The 19785-nt window shown below is 58.8% G+C and overlaps 1 protein-coding gene across 5 annotated transcripts in view; it reads left to right on the plus strand.

Moving 5' to 3' along the window:
- Nucleotides 1-19785, plus strand: part of SEPTIN9 (septin 9) — a 152621-nt gene that overhangs the window by 76551 nt on the left and 56285 nt on the right. For all 5 annotated transcript variants that reach the window (XM_077163953.1, XM_077163956.1, XM_077163952.1 and 2 more), the window contains one exon: nt 6808-7410. In XM_077163953.1, the coding sequence (XP_077020068.1) occupies nt 6808-7410 (603 nt within the window). The remainder of the gene's footprint in view (nt 1-6807; nt 7411-19785) is intronic.

Genomic DNA, 19785 nt, shown 5'->3' on the forward strand with positions numbered 1-19785 from the left:
AGCCCATTGGCCTGGCACAGTGCATGACGGACGCAGCAGCTGAGGCCCCAAGGGATTGCCTGCTGTCGCCCTGTTCCCTGCCTGAACCCCCTTGTTCTTACCCCTGAGATCCAAGCACCGAGGCCAAGAGACCCCACATGGTCACTGCCTCTCCAGTCATCCCGTGGCCTTTGACACCCCCTGTCGTGCGGCCACCCACCCCCAGCCCGACCCTGCACCCAGTTCCCTCGGTGCATCCTTCAGGGCCCGCTCAGCGTCCCCGCACCGTGCTCAGGGGCATCGGGCTTCTTTCCCTTGCAGGACGGGTCGCGTGTGGTCAATTTGGCGTGGATCCCATGTCTGCCTTCCCTGCCGCACTGGAGGCGCCGCATGGGACGGCCTCCCATGCTGGGGACCATGGCACCCCACCCTCTGGCCTTGCGGGGGAACCCAGTGCCCTCCGGGCTCCACAGGCCTCAGCTAGCCCCAGCCGTGCCCAGCGCGACTGCCCCAAGGCCCGGCCCTCACCGAAGCAGGAGAACAAGAGGGCTGCCTGCAGCACCCGTCCCGCTGTGTCCCCAGGCCCCTGCCCCTGCCCCTGCCTCTGAGGGACCACCTAGCTCGGAAGAGACCCGATTGACCAGGCAGCCACCCTGGTGCCCGAGTCCAGAGCCCGTCCCCGCCCTGGGCAGCAGCCACCCTGCTCCCTCCTGGGGGCCGCTGGGCCTTTGTGAGCTTGTTCTGGCTCCATTCGACATGACGTTTGTCCCAGGTGGAGCCGGCCTCCGGGCCCGCCGCGCAGCCCTCCCGCCCCAGTCCCGAGGCGGAAGTGGCCCTCTGGCTCCAGGATGCCACCCGGCAGCCCCGACAGTGGCCCCTTGCCCGCTGGCTGCCCCGTGGGCTGGGCGGAGGTCTGCATGGGGGGCAGGCCTGCTCGGGCCCGTGCGTGCGGCTGAGCCTGTTGGGGCTTAGCGGGCAGGAGGGGCTGGGGGCCAGGCTGCGGACGGAAGGACGGACCCCTCGGGCAGAGGTAGGCACGGAATCCGTGATTGAGAAGCAGCGAGTGTGCGGGGTCCACCTGCCCTCCTTGTCCTCAGCAAGGTCACTTTTCTAAGGGGCAGCTGTTGATGGCTTTGTCCCTGACAACAGCAAATGACCCACGTGTCGTGTGGATGGACGGGAAGGCGGCAGGAAAGTCTAAGCGCCCGAATTCCCACGGTCCTTTTCCCCGGAGCGGGCGGTTCTCCGTGCGGGTGGGTGAGGGCACGGGTGGGCGAGGACGCGGTGGGCGGGGACGCGGTCGGCAGGGACGCGGTGGGCGAGGGCGCGGTGGGCGGGGGCGCGGTTGGGGAGGGCGTGGGTGGAATGTACAAAATGAAAGTCGGATTTCTCTGTGCATCTTGCATCCTGCTATTTTTACTTGCCGTCAAATTCCAAGCCTCTCTCGTCTTGCAAAAGATGATTTTGTTGACTGACCGGGACTTCGTGTGGATTTAGCAAAATCTGGGGCAGCCCAGATTGTTTCCAGTGTTTCCTGTTTTCATGCTGATGCAAACATACATCCTTAGACATAAATCTTTTGGGGGCTTCTCATTACTCTCTTGGAATAAATCCGCAGAAGTGGGTCAGAGAGCACGGGCAGTGGGCGAGGTGGAAGGGGAGAAGGGTCGAGGAAAGCTTTGCAGGAAGGCGAGTTTTGAGCCTGGATGTGGCAGGTTGGGGGCCTGGGGGGAGGATCCTGAATTATTAGAGCGCAGGAGCCCTTGGTGGCCCCGGGGCCGCTCACGCCGCTGCCTCCGCCTCCGCAGCGAATGGGAGAGACGGGATGGATGAGATAGGGGGAACAGCCGACACAGAGGGCAAAGCTGTGGGAGAGGCGGGGCAGGTGTCTGGAGGGCCTGGGGGCCCTGATGGGGGAGGAAGTGCCCGAGGACGCGGTTCTGCCTGCCTCAGGACAAGCTCATGTCCCAGGCCTCCCCGGCTGGGCTCTCCTGGGGATGTGCTCCAGGCCCTGGGTGGGGCAGCTGCGGTCCTGGTGTCCGTGTCCCTCAGTCCTCGCCTCCGCCGTCCCAGTGGTCACCTCCCTGGGTCTGGGCGTCCACTCCTCTTAGAAGGACACCCGTCTTTGGATTTAGCCCCCCCCCCCCATTCAGGGCCATCACATCTTGAGATCAGCCGCAGCTGCAGACTCAGGATGTGGCCGTATCTTTGGGGGGTCGGCGTTCGTCCCACCGCAGAGTCTCACGGGTTCATGGGGGCCCCCAGCTGCGACGGGCGGCGTCTCGGGGCCTCCCTGCCCCTGAAGCCCGTCCTCAGTACCCCCCCAGCGCCCGCGCATGCTTAGAACCTGCAAGCACGTGAGGCCCATGCAATAGGGAACGCCCCACTTGGTGCCTGGGTGGCCCCAACCTCCCCTCCCCGCCGAAGCAGCCCCGACAGGAGGTTGCAGGTGAACTCATTGGGGAGGGCCAGCAGGAGCACTGTTCTGGGGGGACTTGGTTCACGGGGGGAGGGGAAGGGGGTGCATGTTGGAGGCATACGCCATGGTGGGTGCCCCATTCCTTGGCTGCCTCCTTAGCCCTTCGCCTGCCACAGATGGGTTTCCCTAGGGGGACGCCCCCACCCCGGAATGGAGTCCATCTGCTGTCCGTCCTGTACTGGTGTCATGGCAGGCCTGAGTACCATGGCCACCCATGTGCTCATGGACCCCTGGCCGCCCTGGATGGTGGGTGGGGGGTGGGTGGGGGGTGGGTGGGCCCTGAGTGCTCAGACAATGGGGTCACGGAGCGCCACCCAGAGCAGGGGTGGGTGGGGAGGGGCAGCCGGGGCGGGGGGGCGAGCTGCGCAGGGCCCCGAGGCTCCAGCAGGGTCCCCAGCCCATGATCCAGGATCCCAGCGTGTGCGGGAAGGCCTGATTCGAATTTCTCGCTGCGTCTGTGGTTGCATCTGAGACATTTGCTTCTGTGCAGGGTCCTAAATGAGTCAGCACGGGGTTTGGGGCTCCAAATGACCCCCCAGAGGGGTCTTCTTATTCTCCTGAGGCAAACCTGATGTCTTGGTTTCTCAGGCTGCTGTAGCAAAGGCCACAAACTGGGGGGTCTTTGGGCCATCAGATGTTTAGTCTCGCACAGTTCCGGGGGCCGGGAGTCTCAAGTTGAGGTGTCCGCAGGCCGCGCTGCCTCTGAAGTCTGCCGGGGGGAGCCCCCCAGCTTCTGGGGTTCACTGCCGCCCTGCCTGGCTCCACCCCCAGCTTCTTTGGTTCATTGCCACCCTGCTTGGCTGCCCCCCAGCTTCTGGGGTTCCCCTGTCCCCACCCTTGCCTCCTGCCTGGGAGATGGAGCCCTCTAGCCCCTCCCGCCTCCACCTTTACTTGGCGTCTTCCCTGGCGTCTGTCTGTCTGCATCTGAGTTCCTTCTAATGAGGACACAAGTCAGAGTGAGTCAGGGCCCCCCAGGTCCAGTTTGGCCTCATCTTAACTAATCACATCTGCAGAGACCCTGTTCACAAATGTGGGGGGACTTGAGCATGCCTATTCAGGGGGCGCTGTTCAACCCAGAACCCCTGGGGTAAACCTATTTCTCTAACTTGGCCAGGAGGGAATACAGCCGAGAAGGAAGCCTGGGAGTGTCTGAGCTGAGGGTGGGCAGGGCGACGCCCCCCACTGCTCCCAGGCAGAGTAGGGGTGCACCAGTTAGCGGTAGTTTGGATCCAGTGCTCTCGAGGCAGGGGGATGGACCCGATGGCTTCTGGGTGGGGAGTCACAACTGCCAGCTTACAACTTGTTCTTCAGGCTTAAGCGGATGCTTCACCTCTCCTCAGCGGATGCTGCTCCTCAGTTAGCAGGTAGCAGTTTCTCCTAGCTGCTAGTCCTGCCCCCTCCCCCAGGGCACAGGTTGAGCCGCACACCTGGCACACCTGGCACCACCCAGGACCTGCAGCCGACGTGTCCTGGGGCTGCATCGAGCCTGAGGCCCCAGCCACAGGCACGGGGCTGAGAGCAGCGTTCAAATGCAGTTTTGTTTCCGGGGTGCTTCAGAAGGTTTTGTCTCCCTTTGTCCAAGCGTTTCAAAGCCAGGAGCCGGCATGTAAAAGGTCTGGATTTTCAGAATCTGTTGAGCAGTCAGGAGCTCTGGCCGCATGGGGCTCCCTGAGATGGGGTGACTTGCCGGGTCCCCAGAGCCCACTCCGCACCCCCCCTCCTCTGCCGATGTCTAATGCCCCTGGCTGGCCTCAGGGACCCTAAGCTTTGCCACCCAGGGTCTTGTCTCCTTCTGGTCCCCCAAGGCTTTTGCAGAGGGTTCCCCGAGCATGCCATGTCTGCGAAATGGGTAGCTCTTGGGCATTTGGCCTCTTCTGCCGGCCCCTCCCAGCATTTAGTTGCTCATGTTCCTAGCCCAGCCCCCTTTGCCCACTCATCTTCCCCAGCGAGTAGCAGCCCCTGGGGACAGGTGAGCGCCAGGTCTGCCTTCTTGGAGGGAAGAAGCCTGAAGTGAGGACTCTGAAATGACATGATCTGGAGCTGGGGACTGCCATGTCTCTTTCTCATTCCCCAGAGGCAGTAGAGGGGCCGAGCCGGGGAGCCCCCTGGTCTGGACTCAGAGCAGCTGCTTCTCATTTGGATAGGGTTGGGAACCTGGGGGCATGGGGGCTTCCTGGGCGTGGCCACCACTGCCCCCCGAGGTGCAGACATGGCCAAGACAGCAGGCGTCCAGGCAGAAACACCAATTGTGGTCAGGGACCCCCGGGCCAGGTCTCCAGGTGTCTGGAGGGGAGAGGACCAGTGCCGGCTGGCTTCCAGTTTGGACCCCATGCTGCTCCAGCAGCCTGGACGCTGAGACGTTGACCTTGGGCTTTGGGGCCAGCCGGGTTAGGGGTTGAGCTCTGCCTTTGGACTCTCCACACCGCTGGGCTCCAGTGCCTCGTTTTCCCCATCTGTACCGTGGGATAATAGTGGATTTATGTCATAGACTTGTCATGGGGCATGAACAAGATTGTGCTTGGTCAGCGTTGGGCCCAGGGCCCAGCCAGGGGGAAGAGTTCTAGGGTCAGATGTTTGCGCCACTGCGGTCGTGATGCTCTTCCCCCAGCCGTGATCTCACGGGTTCAGGTCGTTGTCACTGGAGGCGGGTCCCCTGCCGCTGCAGCCTACAGGGCACTACACTGGGTGGGTGTGCCCGTGGGTGCAGGTGGGAGGGATGGAGGGGGCCTCAGGGCACTGCGCTGGGTGGGCGTGCCCGTGGGTGCACGTGGGAGGGACGGAGGGGGCGGCAGGGCACTGCGCTGGGTGGGCGTGCCCGTGGGTGCACGTGGGAGGGACGGAGGGGGCGGCAGGGCACTGCGCTGGCTGGGCGTGCCCGTGGGTGCAGGTGGGAGGGACGGAGGGGGTGGCAGGGCACTGCGCTGGCTGGGCGTGCCTGTGGGTGCAGGTGGGAGGGACGGAGGGGGCGGCAGGGCACTGCGCTGGGTGGGCGTGCCCGTGGATGCAGGTGGGAACGGATAGAAGGAAGCCACCACAAGAAAGCAATTAAAGGCTTTTCCTGAGCCTCTTGTTATTGTCAGTGACAACTGTTTTACTTAAAAAAAGTGTCTGTTTTGTTTGCTTTTAAAAAAGAAAGTCTCTATGCTAATATATACAACAAAATTTCCCACTTTAATCACTCACGGGTGTACAATTCAGTGGTGTGAATTGCATCCACTTTGGAGCACTCCCGTCACCGCCACCCGTTCCAAAACGTGTTCATCTCCCCAGGCAGAAACCCTGTATCCATTAAGCAATGTCGTCCTGTTTCCCTTCCCGCTGGCCCCTAGAACCCGTCGTCTTTTTCTGTCTCTGAATGTGCTTCTTCTAGGAATTTCATCTAAGTGGCATTTTACAGTATCTGTCCTTTGTGGTTTATTTCACTCAGTGCAGTGTCTTTGAGGCTCACCCATTTGTATCAGAGCTGCATTCCCTTTTAGGGTGGAGTAATATTCCAGTGGATGGATGAAGGAAAGTCCACCTTTCCTTCATCCGTGCATCCGTTATGGGCACTTGGGTTGCTTCCACCCTTTGGCCACTGTGAATAATGCTGTGCTGAGTATCGGTGTGCAAATGCTTATTTGAATCCCTGCTTTCAATTCTTTGAGGTCTGTATGTAGAAGGGCAATTGCCCAACTATATGGTGACTCTGTTTAACTTCTTGAAGAACCTCTAAACTGCCTTCCACAGTGGCTCCCCCATTGTATGCTCCCCTCAGCAATGCATGCAGTGCCCAGGCCCCCACATTCTCGTCAACACTTGTAATTGTCTGTTTTCTTTTTTAAACGATAGCCATTCTAGTGAGCGTGACATGGTGTCTCACTGGGGCTTTTATTTTCATTTCCCTGATGACTGACGATGTTGAACATCTTTTCATGGGCTTAATGGCCATTTGTACATCTTTGGAGAAACGTCTTTGTGGACCTTTGTCCACTTTTTTTTTCGCACGGGCAGGCGCTGGGAATCGAACCTGGGTCTCCAGAATCACAGGCGAGAACTCTGCCACTGCGCCACCGTGGCCCGCCCCGTCCGCTTTTTAACTGGGCTGTTTGCCACTCTGAATTCGAGTCCTGCTGGGCTCTGTGTATCCTGGGTGTTTAGTCCTCACCAGATAAATGGCTTGTAGGAGTCGAGGGTGGAGCTGCTGTCCGGGAAGGGAGCTGCCCTAAGGCCCATGCTGTGGGGATGGCAGGACGGATGGCCCACGCTCCAGCCTCCCCCCGCCCCCTTCTCTTTTTTGGGGGGGTTGGGCGGGTGGGGGGGGGCCTGGGGGGGGCCATCTGCTCACTGCGCCCTTGTCTCCCTTTCAGCCTTGAAGAGGTCTTTCGAGGTCGAGGAGGTCGAGACACCTAACTCGACCCCACCGCGGAGGGTCCAGACCCCGCTGCTGCGCGCCACTGTGGCCAGCTCCACGCAGAGGTTCCAGGACCTGGGCGCGAGGACCGCCGAGGCGCTGGGCCAGCGCTCCCCAAAGGCCGGCCTGCGCAGGGTCGAGCTCGCGGGGCCCAAGGCGGCCGAGCCCGTGTCGCGGCGCACGGAGCTGTCCATCGACATCTCGTCCAAGCAGGTGGAGGGCGCCGGCACCCCCGGGCCATCCCGCTTTGGGCTCAAGCGGGCCGAGGCGCTGGTGGGCCCCAAGGTGCCCGAGCCGGCCCCGCGCCGGACGGAGCTCAGCCTCGCCAAGCCCCAGGAGCCCCCCCACCGGAGGATGGAGGCCCCCGCTGCCCCCACTGCTGACGCAGCGCCCCGGAAGGTGGAGATGCAGGTGCCCAGGCCGGCCGAGGTGCCCACCACCCCCACGCCCGCCCACGCCCTGGAGAATTCCGAGCCCACCCCGGCCGCTCAGCCGCCGAGCAGACCGGATGCCAAGCCCCAGCCTCCCGCAGCCGACGTCCCGCTCAGGAGCCAGGAGGGTGAGTGGGGGGCAGCGGGGACAGCAGGGGCGGAGGGATGCAGTGGGGTCCTGCGGCTCTGAGGAAGGAGCCCGCAGCGTGCGTAGGTGTGGGTTGAGGGTTTGGGGACTGGCTGGGACCTGAGGACACCCGGGGCTGGTGGCCAAAGGTGTGTGGACGGCAGCTGGCGGCTGCTCTGTCCACTGCGACGGGCCCACGTGCAGCATGTCAGACTGCAGTCAGACTTGTGGAAGACAAGTGCACAGGGCCCCTGCCTTGCTTTAGCAGGCCTTGGTGGCAGGAGCTGGGGCTGGCCTCTGGCGGGAGTGCGGGTGGGATGTGCTTGTGATGCTCTCAGCTGGGTGGGGTCAGTGTTCTGTGCAGCCGCTGGACGGGCACGTAGTGTGTATGCCTCGGAAGCATCCGGCAGAGGCAGGGCCCTCAGGGGTGTCCGAGGAACTCCTTGTCCTCCTGCAATGTTTATTTGCGGGGTGGGGATGGGCCAGACATAACTCACGTATTACAAGTGAGAAAACAGGCCCAGGAAGGTGGAATGGCTCACAAAGACTGAGGGTTTTCCGATTCTCTCACCACATGACGGATGTCCCTGAGGCTGAGGCTTGGACTGTGCAGCCGTTCTCTCAGACTTGTCGTTGTGTCAGAAATTTGGGAAGGGCTCAGCCGGGTGGTTCTGGCTCAGCGTGTCTGCTGCAGGCGTGGCCAGGTGTGACTGGAGTTGGAACCACAGAGAGCTGGTGGCCCCGGGGCTGGCTGGGGACGTCTCTCATTCTCCATGTAGCCTCCGGGCTTCTCCGTGCTGTCTCTCCACTGTCGCCCCACCAACTGCTTATGTCCAGGGAGCAAGATGAGAGTTATGTTGCCTTTCTGATCTGGCCCTGATGTTGCACAGTGTCGCTTTTGCCATGTTTTTTGGGTTACAATGAGTCACAAGGCCATGTAGATGTGAGGGAAGGGGACATGTCTTTGGATGGAAGGAGTGTTAAATCATAGCATAGAATGACACATGAGATGGCAGGCAGTTGGCAACCACTTTTGCCTCCTGAGTTTTTCATCACAGGCTCTTCAGCTGTGCCTCCTTCCCCTTCCTTTGGGTCCTCCTGGGGAGGGCCTTTGGGATGGTTGTGGTTGGAGGTGGCTGTATGTTTGGTTTAACATGGGACTTTGCATGCTGAGATTCTGGGAGCCTCTGGGAAGCAGTCTCTGGGCCTGGGAACCCCATGACGCCTGCATACCCCTTCCGGGGGAGGGAAGTAAGCGATTTGGGCAGTGTCCTTGGAGACCCTAAGTCTGTAATGTGGAAGTTGGGGTGGGTCCCCTTTGGCCTGCTGGGGAATGCTGGAGTGGTGGGGCTCTGTCTCTGCCACGTCTCAGAAGTACCCCCTGCTCCTTCTCCTCCCCCAGCTTGGATCTTGGTTGAGGGGCTGGCTGGGCATTAAGCCCCTCGGAAGCCAAGTCCACACCCTCCGGTTCTGAGCACAGGACCCGGAACTCAGCAAATGGTCCATAAATGTTCTTTGGGTTGGCCAAAAGAACGTTCTGGCTGATTGGTTTTCCTATTTGGGTGAGGTTTGTGCCGTGACTGACAGGTGGGGGTTTGGGGGCGGCCTCAGGCCTGCGGTGGTGCAGGTTGGCCAGGCACTCCTTGCCCTTCGCCGTGCCCGCAGGTCCCTTCCAGACTGGGTCGGACGGACGGCTCTGGGGCAGGCCCGACTGCGTTTCCTGCACACGCACGGGTCACAGAGGCCCCGAGTATGCTTTAGGATCCCTCCCAACCCTGGGTGTGGCGGGTCCATGTCCTGTCCCCCATCTCCCTCACCCCGGCTGCCTCCACCCCAGCACTGACCGCGAGGCGGCCCCGGGGTCAGCGAGCGGGCGGAAGACCGGGTGGGCGTACTTTTCCTCTCTGCGGCCTCCTGGGCCTGCTCTTTGACAGGGCCCCGATCTGCCCACCCCCGACTCGAGGTGTTCACACCCAGCGTGTCCAACAGGATGTGGTTGGGACACTGTCACCTCCGGGCCCCTGGGGCAGCTGGCGGTGGTCCTGGCCCCAAGGGAGGTGGCAGAGGGGACCGGGCCTGGGATGGCAGGGGCGGACAGGCAGGGGGACAAGAGGTGGATGGCAGGGGGACAGAAGGTGGACAGGTGGCGGGTGGGAGCATCCCCTTGCAGCTGGCCTTGTTGCTGAGCGCTCAGGCCGTGCCAAGCCCACTGGGACCTGGGGCAGGGGGTCACCTGTCCCTCAGGAGCCCGCTGTGGGCGGGCTGGATGGGAGGGAGGGAGGTGGGTGGGGAAGGGCTCTGCTCCACATCCTTGCAGCGGAGCCCCGCCCGGGCTGCTCAGTGCCCTCCCTCAGGTCTGGGCGGCCGCCCATGGCTGGTGGGTTGGGGCAATTTGGCCTTGACCCACTGAGCTTTTGCCTCCAGAGCCTTGGAGGGAAGGGCAGGGGAGACCTGGGGGGGGCCTCCCAATCCCACCACCCCCAACCCTGCACCCCTCCTTCCCTCTCAGGGCGTAGATCCCAATTACCCACCTCAGCCTTGCTTACTTTTTAAAAATTTTAATAGTATATGTTATTTAAGCCAGTCTGCTCTCCATATTGCCATTTCAGCGTGTAATCGGCATAAAATGCATTAGTGAGGTATTTTCCATTCTCTTTTCTACCAAATCTTAGGAGTCACACGTGTATTTTACACTTGGTGCAAACCTCGGTTCAGACCAGACACATTCCCAGGGCCCAGTAACCAGAGGCGACCCACGGCCGCCAGGTGGGATGACGCAACCACGGCAGGGGACGGCCGGCGCCTGGGGCCTTGCAGGGGCCTCCTCTCTGGTGACCAGGCTCGAGCTCAGAGCCCAAGTCCAGGTCTTAGAGTCAGATGGGTGGGTGGACGGAGGGAGAGAGAGAGTGTGTGTGTGTGTGTGTGTGTGTGTGTGTGTGTGTATGTGTGTGTGTGTGAAGAGACGGTGAGAGAGAGGAAATGAGAGAGAGATGAATGGGGGGAGAGAGGAAGGGGTCCCAGGGAGGGGAGGAGAATACAGTGCAGGCGTGTCCGTCTGTCTTAGGAATAATCCATATCACAAATCCACTTCAGTTTTATGCCAAATTTTTTTTATTTGACATGTTTTTTTCTTTTGCTTTGGGGATAATATAATAGCAACAAAGGAAATTGGGTAATAAATCAGCCACAATCTCACCAACTAATATAACTGTTAGAATTCTCGTGAATTCCTTTCTGGTCTTTTTACGTGCCTACTTTTTTTTGAAGTTGTGTGTACATGTAATTTTACATCCTTTTTCTTGGCTTAGCATATAACCCTTGTGTAGGTTAACGTGTGTTTTCCTGAGTTATAGTGATAATTACATTTTGATTAATTATATTGTTATTCTTTGTCTCACTTTGCTTTCCGTCCACCTGTCCTGCCGACTCGGCACACCCACCCCCTTCTGCCCCTCCCAGAAGACCCCCATGGACCCTGCCCTCCCACGCCAGTATGGTCACACTGCCCCTTGGGTCTGGGGTCAGAGAGGGAAGGAACCCTGTGCCCTGCAGTGAGACGCACAGCTCTTCCACTTCTGCTTCCAGGAAAGCTTCTCAGCTGTGGCTTTTCTTCACCCCAAGGGCTGCAGGCCCAGGGCCGGGTCTCCTGAGTCCCAGCCATGTTGCCCCCAGACCCAGCTCTCTAAAGCAAGGGCCTGGTAAAATCCATTCCCACCTCTGAGCCTTCACAAACTTCCTTACCCCCAGAACTCTCCGTGTTCTGGGGTTCCCTCTGGTCAGCCCAGCCAGCATCTCCTGCTCTGTCCTTTATGGCCCCCACAGGCAACCTTTCATCACAACGCTCTGCCCTCATCTGCCCCGTCCCTCTTCACGTCACTGCTTTGTCAAACTCCTACCCATCCCTCAAAGCCCAGCTCAGATGGCCCATCTTCCATGAAGCTGGAAGTAGCCTTGCCTCCCCCCAGCACCCATTCCTTTCTTGCATCTTTCTCATGTGTGATACCTCGTCGTTGGCTTGGAATGTAGATTGTTAGTGTTTGAAACTTCTGTCTTCTGCTAGACATTTTTGAGACCCCCTTACGGGATTCACCCACTTCACGTGCTCAGTTCGGTGGCTTTTTGTATGTTCAGAGTTGTACACCCATGACCATTAGAACATTCCCACCATCTTGGAAAGAAACTGCTGGCCTGCTTTTCACAGTGGAAATGATTTTTCACGTTACAGAAAGGGATGCAGTACACTTTTTCTTTTTTAATTCAGAAAACGTGGAAATTAGAAACTAAGCTTCATCTGTGTGCTGGCAGTGTCCACCTGTGACTTTTTTTTTTTTTTTTTTTGCATAGGGCAGGCCCCGGGAATCGAACCCAGGTCTCCGGCATGGCAGGCGAGAACTCTGCCGCTGAGCCACCGTGGCCTGCTCCTACCGGTGACATTTGCCATCTAGGCTGCAGACCTCCTATCGATTCTAGGTTACCCGGGGGTGGGGCTGCCATCTTCACTAAATTGAGTCGCCAAGAGTGCAGCTGTGGAGAGAGGTGGGGCAGCGTCTTGCTGACAGATATAGGGACCCCAGCAGCCCCTAGGGGGTCCCCTGGGACCAAGCAGACCCCCTTTCAGCCCACTGCCCAGGATCACCTCATGTCTGGAGCGGGGAGTTGGGGGCTGTCACGGCATGGGGGTTCTCAAGGAGGAACATGTGGAGGTTTGCTTTGGGGTGTTGCTCGGGGGTTTCAGTGGGTAAAGAGGCACCCACGTGGGTGAAGAGGAAGAGGAGGGGGTGCCTGCAGAGGGCTGCTGTTCGTGGCCCCGGGGCCGCCCCCACTTTCCCGGGTCAGGGCTCTGAGGCGGGCACAGCCTTGCCCGGCCTCCTGGGGCCCCGTTCTCCCCTCCCCCCTGTAGCCCCCCCCTCCGGCGCCGGGCCCAGCCAGGCTAAGTCTCCCCAAGGCTGCCTTATAAGGCGCCACTCGCCCCTTGGCGGGGCTGGCGCTTTGCCATGCCTGGTTGTGCACTGGAAGCGGGAGAGCCCCAGGTGCCAAGGCCCGTGCTAGGTCCACGGTGGGGCCAAGGGAGCAGGTGACTGAGGACGAGGGATGGGGCAGGGACAGATTGTGGAACTGCACATATCCCCTCCGCCTGAAGACAGCAAAGCATTCCCTGTGTGGGGCAGCCCCGGGCCTCTCGAAGAGGGTTCTTTGGGGTACAATGCCTGGCCCACCTACCTGCCAGCAGAGGGGGAGGACATCAGCCCGCGGGGCACGGCAGAGGCCAGGGCTCATGCCAGCACAGGGCCTCGGGACATGGGTGTGGGGAGGGGGTGGCAGAAACACTCCCAGAAGTATATGTGAGCTGAAGCTGGAGGGTGAGGTACTCAGCCAGCAGGTGGGGCGGGGCGCGGGTGCCCTGGCGGTTCCCAATTCCGAGTGGGGGTTCACAGTGTGGGGAGGGAGGGGTGACTGCCGTGCGACTCGGAAGGAAGGCCACAGAGCCCCCCACCCCCAGTGTTTTCCGGGTACCCCATGCACTGCAGGGTCTGCCCAGGGTCGTGAACCCCCAGACCCGCATGTGGCAGGCCCCTGGGAGGCACTTGTGACCCACCTGGAAGGTGCCTCTGCCTGACCTGGCCCAGAGGGCACGCAGGGAACCCCCGACCTCTCCCTCCCCCTCTAAGGACAGGTGCACTCCGTGTCAGAGGGACCCCAAAGCCTGCTCACACCTGGGTCTGATGTGGGACGGCCCCCCTCTGATCCCCCACATGCGGGACAGGGACAGGAGAGTGGCCAGGCCAGGTGGGTCTCGTTCAGGGTGGGGCTGGGGCCGGGAGAGAAGGGGGGGCATAGTGTCTGGAGATGGGGGGCCCCTCCCCCAGCAGCTGCGGAGAACCTTAAATAGAGGGTGGAGCTGTAGGGAGGGGCGGGCAGGGAAGCCAAGCTGGGGGTGGCCTCTCCGCTTGGCCCCCTGCCCCCCGCCCCTGCAGCCCTGTGGGCCTTGGCTGTGACCACACGGCTCCCCCACCCCCGGACAGAGCCCAAGCCACTGGACACCTGGCGCTGGGAGTGGCTTCTCCGAGGTCTGGGCCAGGCGGCCGGGCAGCTGTCTCGGGGACTGCGGGACAGCTGCGGGAAGCCGGGCCGCTCAGATGGCACGGCTGGTGGGGCACGCCTGGGCCGGGGCCCCTCACCCAGGGCGTGTGGACAGAGGGTGTGCCCGGCCTGCGGGGTGGGCAGCCCCTGATGCCCTGGCAGCGTGGGTGGCAGGATGCCGCATGCCAAATGCCGGCCGGTGTGCCAGACGTGTCCAGATGTCCGAGATCTGGGCGGGGGACACTGCCCAGGGGCTCCCGCAGCTCGGGAGGGGTGCAATTCCCTGGCAAGAGCAGTCGTGCCCAGGGCTGCGCTTCCGGTTCTTTCCAGACACTGGATGTGGGAAGGGGAGGGGACAAAGGTGCAGATGGGAGCCCCCACCCTTGGCCTCCCCTTTCCTTCCCCAGGGCTGCTTGCAAGCACCCCTGGGACTCCCCAGAACCCGGCTGGGGAAGCCGTAATTTCAGAGAGGGTAAGTGACTGGTCCAAGGACACACAGCTGTGGTCTTTGGTGGGAGACCCCCTCGTCACCCCAGCCAGTCCCAGCCCAGAGCGCTGGAGACCCCCAGCGAGTGGGCCTGAAGACCCCCGGCCTCCTCTCCCACACCTGCAGGGCGCAGAGGCGTGGACTGTCGGGGCGGGGGGCATCTCCGCGGCCCTACCTGCTGCGTGGAGCGAAGAGCTCAGGAGCGCGGAGCTCGGACCCCCCGTTTCCGGGGGTTCCTGCCCAGATGCAGTCCATGTTCCGCCTGCCCCCACCCCACACACCCCTCTGCCGTTCTGCCGTTAGAACTACCAGCAAGAACGTGCGAAGCCTCTCGGGGTAGCTCCTGCGCCGGTAGGTTTTTGCTAAACAAGTGCATGATTCGCGCCGTGGGCCCCATGGCCGAGGTGGGTGGCTCCTGCCTGCGCTGCCCCGGCGGGCCCTGGGCTCCTGCCGCGCCTTTCCCTTCCACAGGCTTGGGTGAAATGCTCTCCCGGCTCCCACTTTCCCCATCACCTCTTGTTTAATTATATAAAACAGTGTAAGGGATTGCATTAGCTAAGTTTGTGTTATTTAAAAATAGGAGACCGTGTTTATTCATACAGAATGGCATTAGAGTGTAAGGGACCTTATTTCCCTATCGGCAAAATGGGAGCAATAATACTAGATATTTCTTAGGGTTCTTATGACGATTGGAAGAGTTAACATGTGTAAAGCACCTAAAATTGCCCCTGACACAGAGTAAGGAATTCATTAGTATTTGTAGCAATAAACAAAATAAATGAGCAAGCATACAAACAATTTTTTTTTAAAAATGCACTGCATGGTCATTGCTGGATGAAATGAATCGCATGGCATCTGAAAGGGAAGTCTGTCCATTTCCCCACCCTTTGCCGCAGGCAGCCCCTGGTGACAGCTGGCTGTGTGCTCTTCTGGGCATTTCATACGTGCACACAGCTGTCGGAATGTGTAAGAAGGTTGCGTGCCAATTTCACAGGGCCCTTCGTAGGAACACAAATGAAATCAAACTTCTTGGGCTAGCATTTTATTTTTTTCCACTTTACACTGGGGGTGCCTACTCTGTAGATTTAGCACTTTTATTTTTTTAACGGCTGCGTGATTATGCCCTTATTTGGTTGTGCCAGTGTAGTCCAGCGTTTCGCTGCTGTAGACAAGGCCACGATGACTGTCTTCACACTTAGATAGATGTCTGCATGTGGGACTGGGAGACAGTCTTTGGAATGGCATTTCTGCGGCGGAGGGTTTGTGCATTTTACATTTTGATTTGCGTTGCCGGATTGCCTTGTGAAGAGTTACAGCGCCAGCTGCAGAGCGGAGGCCTGTGTGGGTCCCCCCTGGCCCTGGCTGCCAGGGAATGCATGCGCTCTGGTTGCCGTCTTATTTTGCACATCTTTTTGAGGGGCTGGTCTTTTCAGATGTTTATAGGCCGCCGGTCCTAAGTTCTGGTGAGCTGCTTTTCTTTCTGTCCCCGGCGTGCTGTCTTCAGTTGGGTTGTTCATCCTTTTCTCATCACGTTTCCTCCTTTTTCTTTTTTTTTTTTAAAGAGTTCTTGGCACATCGAGGGGGTGACTCGTTCTCCTGTCTGGTGCAAGAGCTTTTTCCCAGTTGTTGACTTTTAATTTTATTTATGATGTGTTCTTCCAAACAGAAAGTCTTAATACTTATGCCATCAAGTCCATTCTTTTTTTCTTTTAGCTTTTGGAATTTGTGTCTTGCTTAGCCACCTTCTGCGTTCCAAAATTATGGAAAAGAATTTCGTCCATGTTTTCTTCAAGTACTGTTTTGGGTTCATTTTTCTGCACTGAAATCATGAATGTGTTGGAATTTTTCTTGGTTTAAGCAGGGACATGAAGTTTTTGCACTGATGTACGAAAGTGAGCTTGATCTAGAGTGTGGGGGATGTGTCCGTGTGTGCTGTGTGCTATTTTTATCAGATGTCAGTGTCAGTGTTGTGCTGACTTAGCAAAAATAATTTGGATGCATTTTTTTTTCTCTCTTTGTTCTGAAACATTTTAAACAGCAACACAATCATCTCTTTGTTAAAACTTTTAGAGAATTCACTAGTGAAATCATGTGAGTCTGTTAATTTTATGGGAAACTCTTCCTTTAAAAGCTTTAAAAACTTTTTTTGATGGAATTTTTTTCTTCATCCTTATATTTTACATTTTTTGTAGAAACTCACCCCTTACCCGAATTTAACACCCCTCAGATTGTTCAAAGGTAGCTGCTTAGCCACTGAAGGGGGACGGTGTGCAGGGGGGAAGGCCTGGGGCCTGGCCCGGGAGGATTTGAACTGCTGGCTGAGGAACGCATGTTCAGCCTCTACGTGGTGCCTGCCCATCCTGAGAGGGAGGATCCAAGACGGACTGGACACGGCCAGTGTCTCAGGGTGGCTCTGTGTGCAGACACGTGCATACAGGGCCACGGGTCATGTGCCCTGAGAGGCGAGTCCTGAGGGCCACACCCTGGACACAGAGCCCCGGTGGGCAGTGATGTGGGAAACCCCTCCCGAAGGGGGCGGCTGAGCTCTCCAGGCAGTGACAAGCCACTGGGAAGTCCGGTGCTGCCCGGGGAGGGGCTTTCAACCTCTTCTGGACTGCAGCCCCACCTGAGACCCCTTCACACCGCAGCCCTGGACACGGGCACAGATGTGTTTGTGTCCAAATGTGGATCCCCAGCATGATTCCGACCCCTACACTGTGCCCACCCTCTGATATTTCCTCCTTTTGGGGGGTGAAGAGGGTATTTTTTAATAGCTTCATTGAGAACTAATTCATAGGCCATGCAGTGCACCCTACGTGCAATTCCATAGCTGTGCAACCACCTCTGTGGCTAATTTTAGAACTTTTTTTTTGTATTGCTTTGTGAAAAACACCCTGTACCCTTAAGCGATTGCTCCCCAGCCCCCACTCCCACCCCCCCACCCCCACCCCCGAGCAATCACTAATCTGTGCTCTGACTCTGGATTTTCCCATTCTGGTTTCGTGTAAATGGAGTCCCACAGTCTGTCTTTTGCATCGAGCACGACGTCTTCAAGGAGTGTCCGAGAAGCCGTGTGTTGGACTTACCACGTCCCACTCGCCTGCACACCTGTTGGCTTGGTCCAGCTCACCAGCTGATGGACATTTGGGCGGTTTCCACCTTTTGGCTATTATAAGTAATGTCCTTCTTAGATTGAAAAAAATTGCCGGTCCTGACGTCCGCGTTGTTTCTGCGGCCCGTGGAAGGGTCAGCCTCGCAGTTTGGCGCACGCTGGCCTGGCCGGCGGGAGGGGCTGGGCTGGGCAGGTGGTGGCCGGGACCAGAGCGTGGGTGAGGACGGACGCCAGCGGCCCCGGGGGCGCCGCAGCAGGATTTGGTCACACTGCTGGGAAGGATTTCTCCGGCCGGTCGGCTGCGTGCCAGACGCCATTCTAAACCGAGGAATTCCTTGATGACCGTGCGGCTAAACGGACGCGAAGCCCCATCCTTGGGGAGCAGACGTGCTGACAGCAAAGCACACAGTTGAGCTCTCCAGCCTATCAGGTAGGGGTGAGTGTCAAAGAGAAAAGTAAAGCAGGAGAGGTGGGCGGGGAACCACGGGTGGCTTCAGGTGGCGGATATGCTGTACGAGGAGGTTAGGAAGGGTCCCTGGGGAGCGCATGGGTTCCTGGCCCCCAGCATGGGGGCACCCAGAGGTTGGGGGTGAAGGCAAGATGAGCGGGGCGGGACCAGGTACTGCCGGGCAAAATGCTCAGTACTCAAGAGAGGTAGTGTCTCATTGTGATATTTAGAAAACTCAAATATATGCCAAAAAAAAAAAAAAATCCATGTTTGAACAAAGGGCAGATTTTAAAATAAAGACCAGACAGGCTTTGACCCTATATATACGTGACGCTGCCTCACTTGCCTTGCCCTAATCTTGGCCCTGGCCGATTTTGTTCAACGTGAGATCTTTTGCAGAATTTCAATTCTTAAACAATACTGCGTTAAAATGTGGATCAGTGACTGAGCTTTTGGGCATCCTCTTACATTTCACACCAGAGGTGCATGCCTCCCATGCCTCACCCTTGCCCCTGCCTCGAGAGGTTGGAGGTTTGAGCAGCTGATGAGTTTGGCTTTGAGCCTCCTGCGTGAACAGTACCTGCCAGGGGCATCTGGTGGAGATGGGGGCAGAAACCATGTGGTAGGGAGTGCCTGGGGAGAGAGGAAGGAGCCGGGAGAACAGCACCGTCCCCCCAAAAGCTCAGAAGCTTCATGGGGTGAGGACAGGCTGGAGCAGTTGCACAATGACTGGTTCCCACCTGCAGGTTCGCAGCTGGACGTTTGGCATCTGTGTCCAGGTAGTGTCCCTTTAAATGGCAGCTGGCAGGGAGGGGAAGGGCACCTGCACTCTCGGAGAGCCAAGCGAGGGGGAAGCGGGGCCATGGTGGCTCCCTATGTGGCCAGCTGTGGGCAGCGAAGTGCGTTTGAGTGCACCGCCGAGGAGCCGAGCAGGGGGTCCTCTCCCACCTTGCGTCCCTTGCCGCGTCATTGAGGGCACTTGTCACCTGCACTGGCATCCTGGCCTGCCACAGAGCTTCCCCGCCTGGCGCAGCTTTGCAGAGCCCCCACGGTGGGCGTGCAGCCTCCCGGGCCTGGCCTCTTCCGGCAGGGGCTGGTGGGGGACGCTGGGTTGGTTTCTGGGGCCCCAGGACAAGGCACTCAGGCCGGCGGCCGCCATCAGCAGACGATCATCGTGCCCGGCTCCAGAGCCAGAAGGCTACGTCGGTGCCTGGCCTCTCTCCGGACATCTGGGGCTGGCCCCAGACCTCGGCCTGCTTTGGCTCCCAGCTCTGCCTCCATCATCCCGTGGCCTGGTTCCGTGGGTCTCTGTTCTCTGGGTCTACATTTCCCTCCCGTTTCTCTGGTAGACACCCGACATGGACTTAGGAACCACCCAGTATCCAGGGTGCTCTCATCTCAACATCCTTAACCAAGCACATCTGCAAAGACCCAGCTCCAGGGGCAGGTACCGGAGGTTAGGGCTCAGGCATATCTTTCTGGGTGGCACAGTCCAACCCATTAGGGCATCATCTGGTTCTGGGGTGTCCAGGCTCCACCTGGGAACTGCATCCAGATTTTGAGTCCCATCCACCACGTGTGCTCTCTGACACCCCAGTTACCTTGTTTGAAAAAGCAGGCGATGGTGGGGGCCCCTGCCCTGGAGGTCCCCAACAGCCACCATCCATTGCACATGTCTCAGTTTCCTCTTCTGTAAAATGGGAACGACAGCCATCCTTACCTTACAGGGTTGTGACAAGGGTGACTTTGGAGCTGGGGTTTGGAGCCGGGCTGCCTGGGTGCAGATTCCAGCCCTGCTTCTCCTAGTCTGTCTGTGCCCTTGGGTAAGCCTCACCTTCCGGTACCTCAGTTTCCCATTTGTAGAATGATCTTGTAGAGTGGCTGGAAGGGAGATTGGTAGAAAGTGCACCGAACGGTGTTTGGAAGCTTGTAATTAATTTTATTATTATTATTATGAGCTGGGCACACAGTAAGTGCTTAATAAATGCTAGGTGCTATCATGATTGGGTCTGTGAACCTTGCATAGCCCCCGCAGGGGTGTGGAAGCCCTTACCAATTGCAAGAGGTAAACAGAGGGGCCTGGAGACTTGAGGTGGAAGAGGGAGGGATGCAGGAGGCCTCGGTGTGTTGGGTTCTGGCATATGGGGTTGGGGGGGCCTTGAAAAACAGGGAACACGTTTCCCACACCCAAGTCCTTGGAGGGAGGAGGCAGGGGAATGCCAACCCAATTCAGAAAACCAGAAAGGCT

Source organism: Tamandua tetradactyla, chromosome 6 (assembly GCF_023851605.1).
Source record: "Tamandua tetradactyla isolate mTamTet1 chromosome 6, mTamTet1.pri, whole genome shotgun sequence".
NCBI classification, from domain to species: domain Eukaryota; kingdom Metazoa; phylum Chordata; class Mammalia; order Pilosa; family Myrmecophagidae; genus Tamandua; species Tamandua tetradactyla.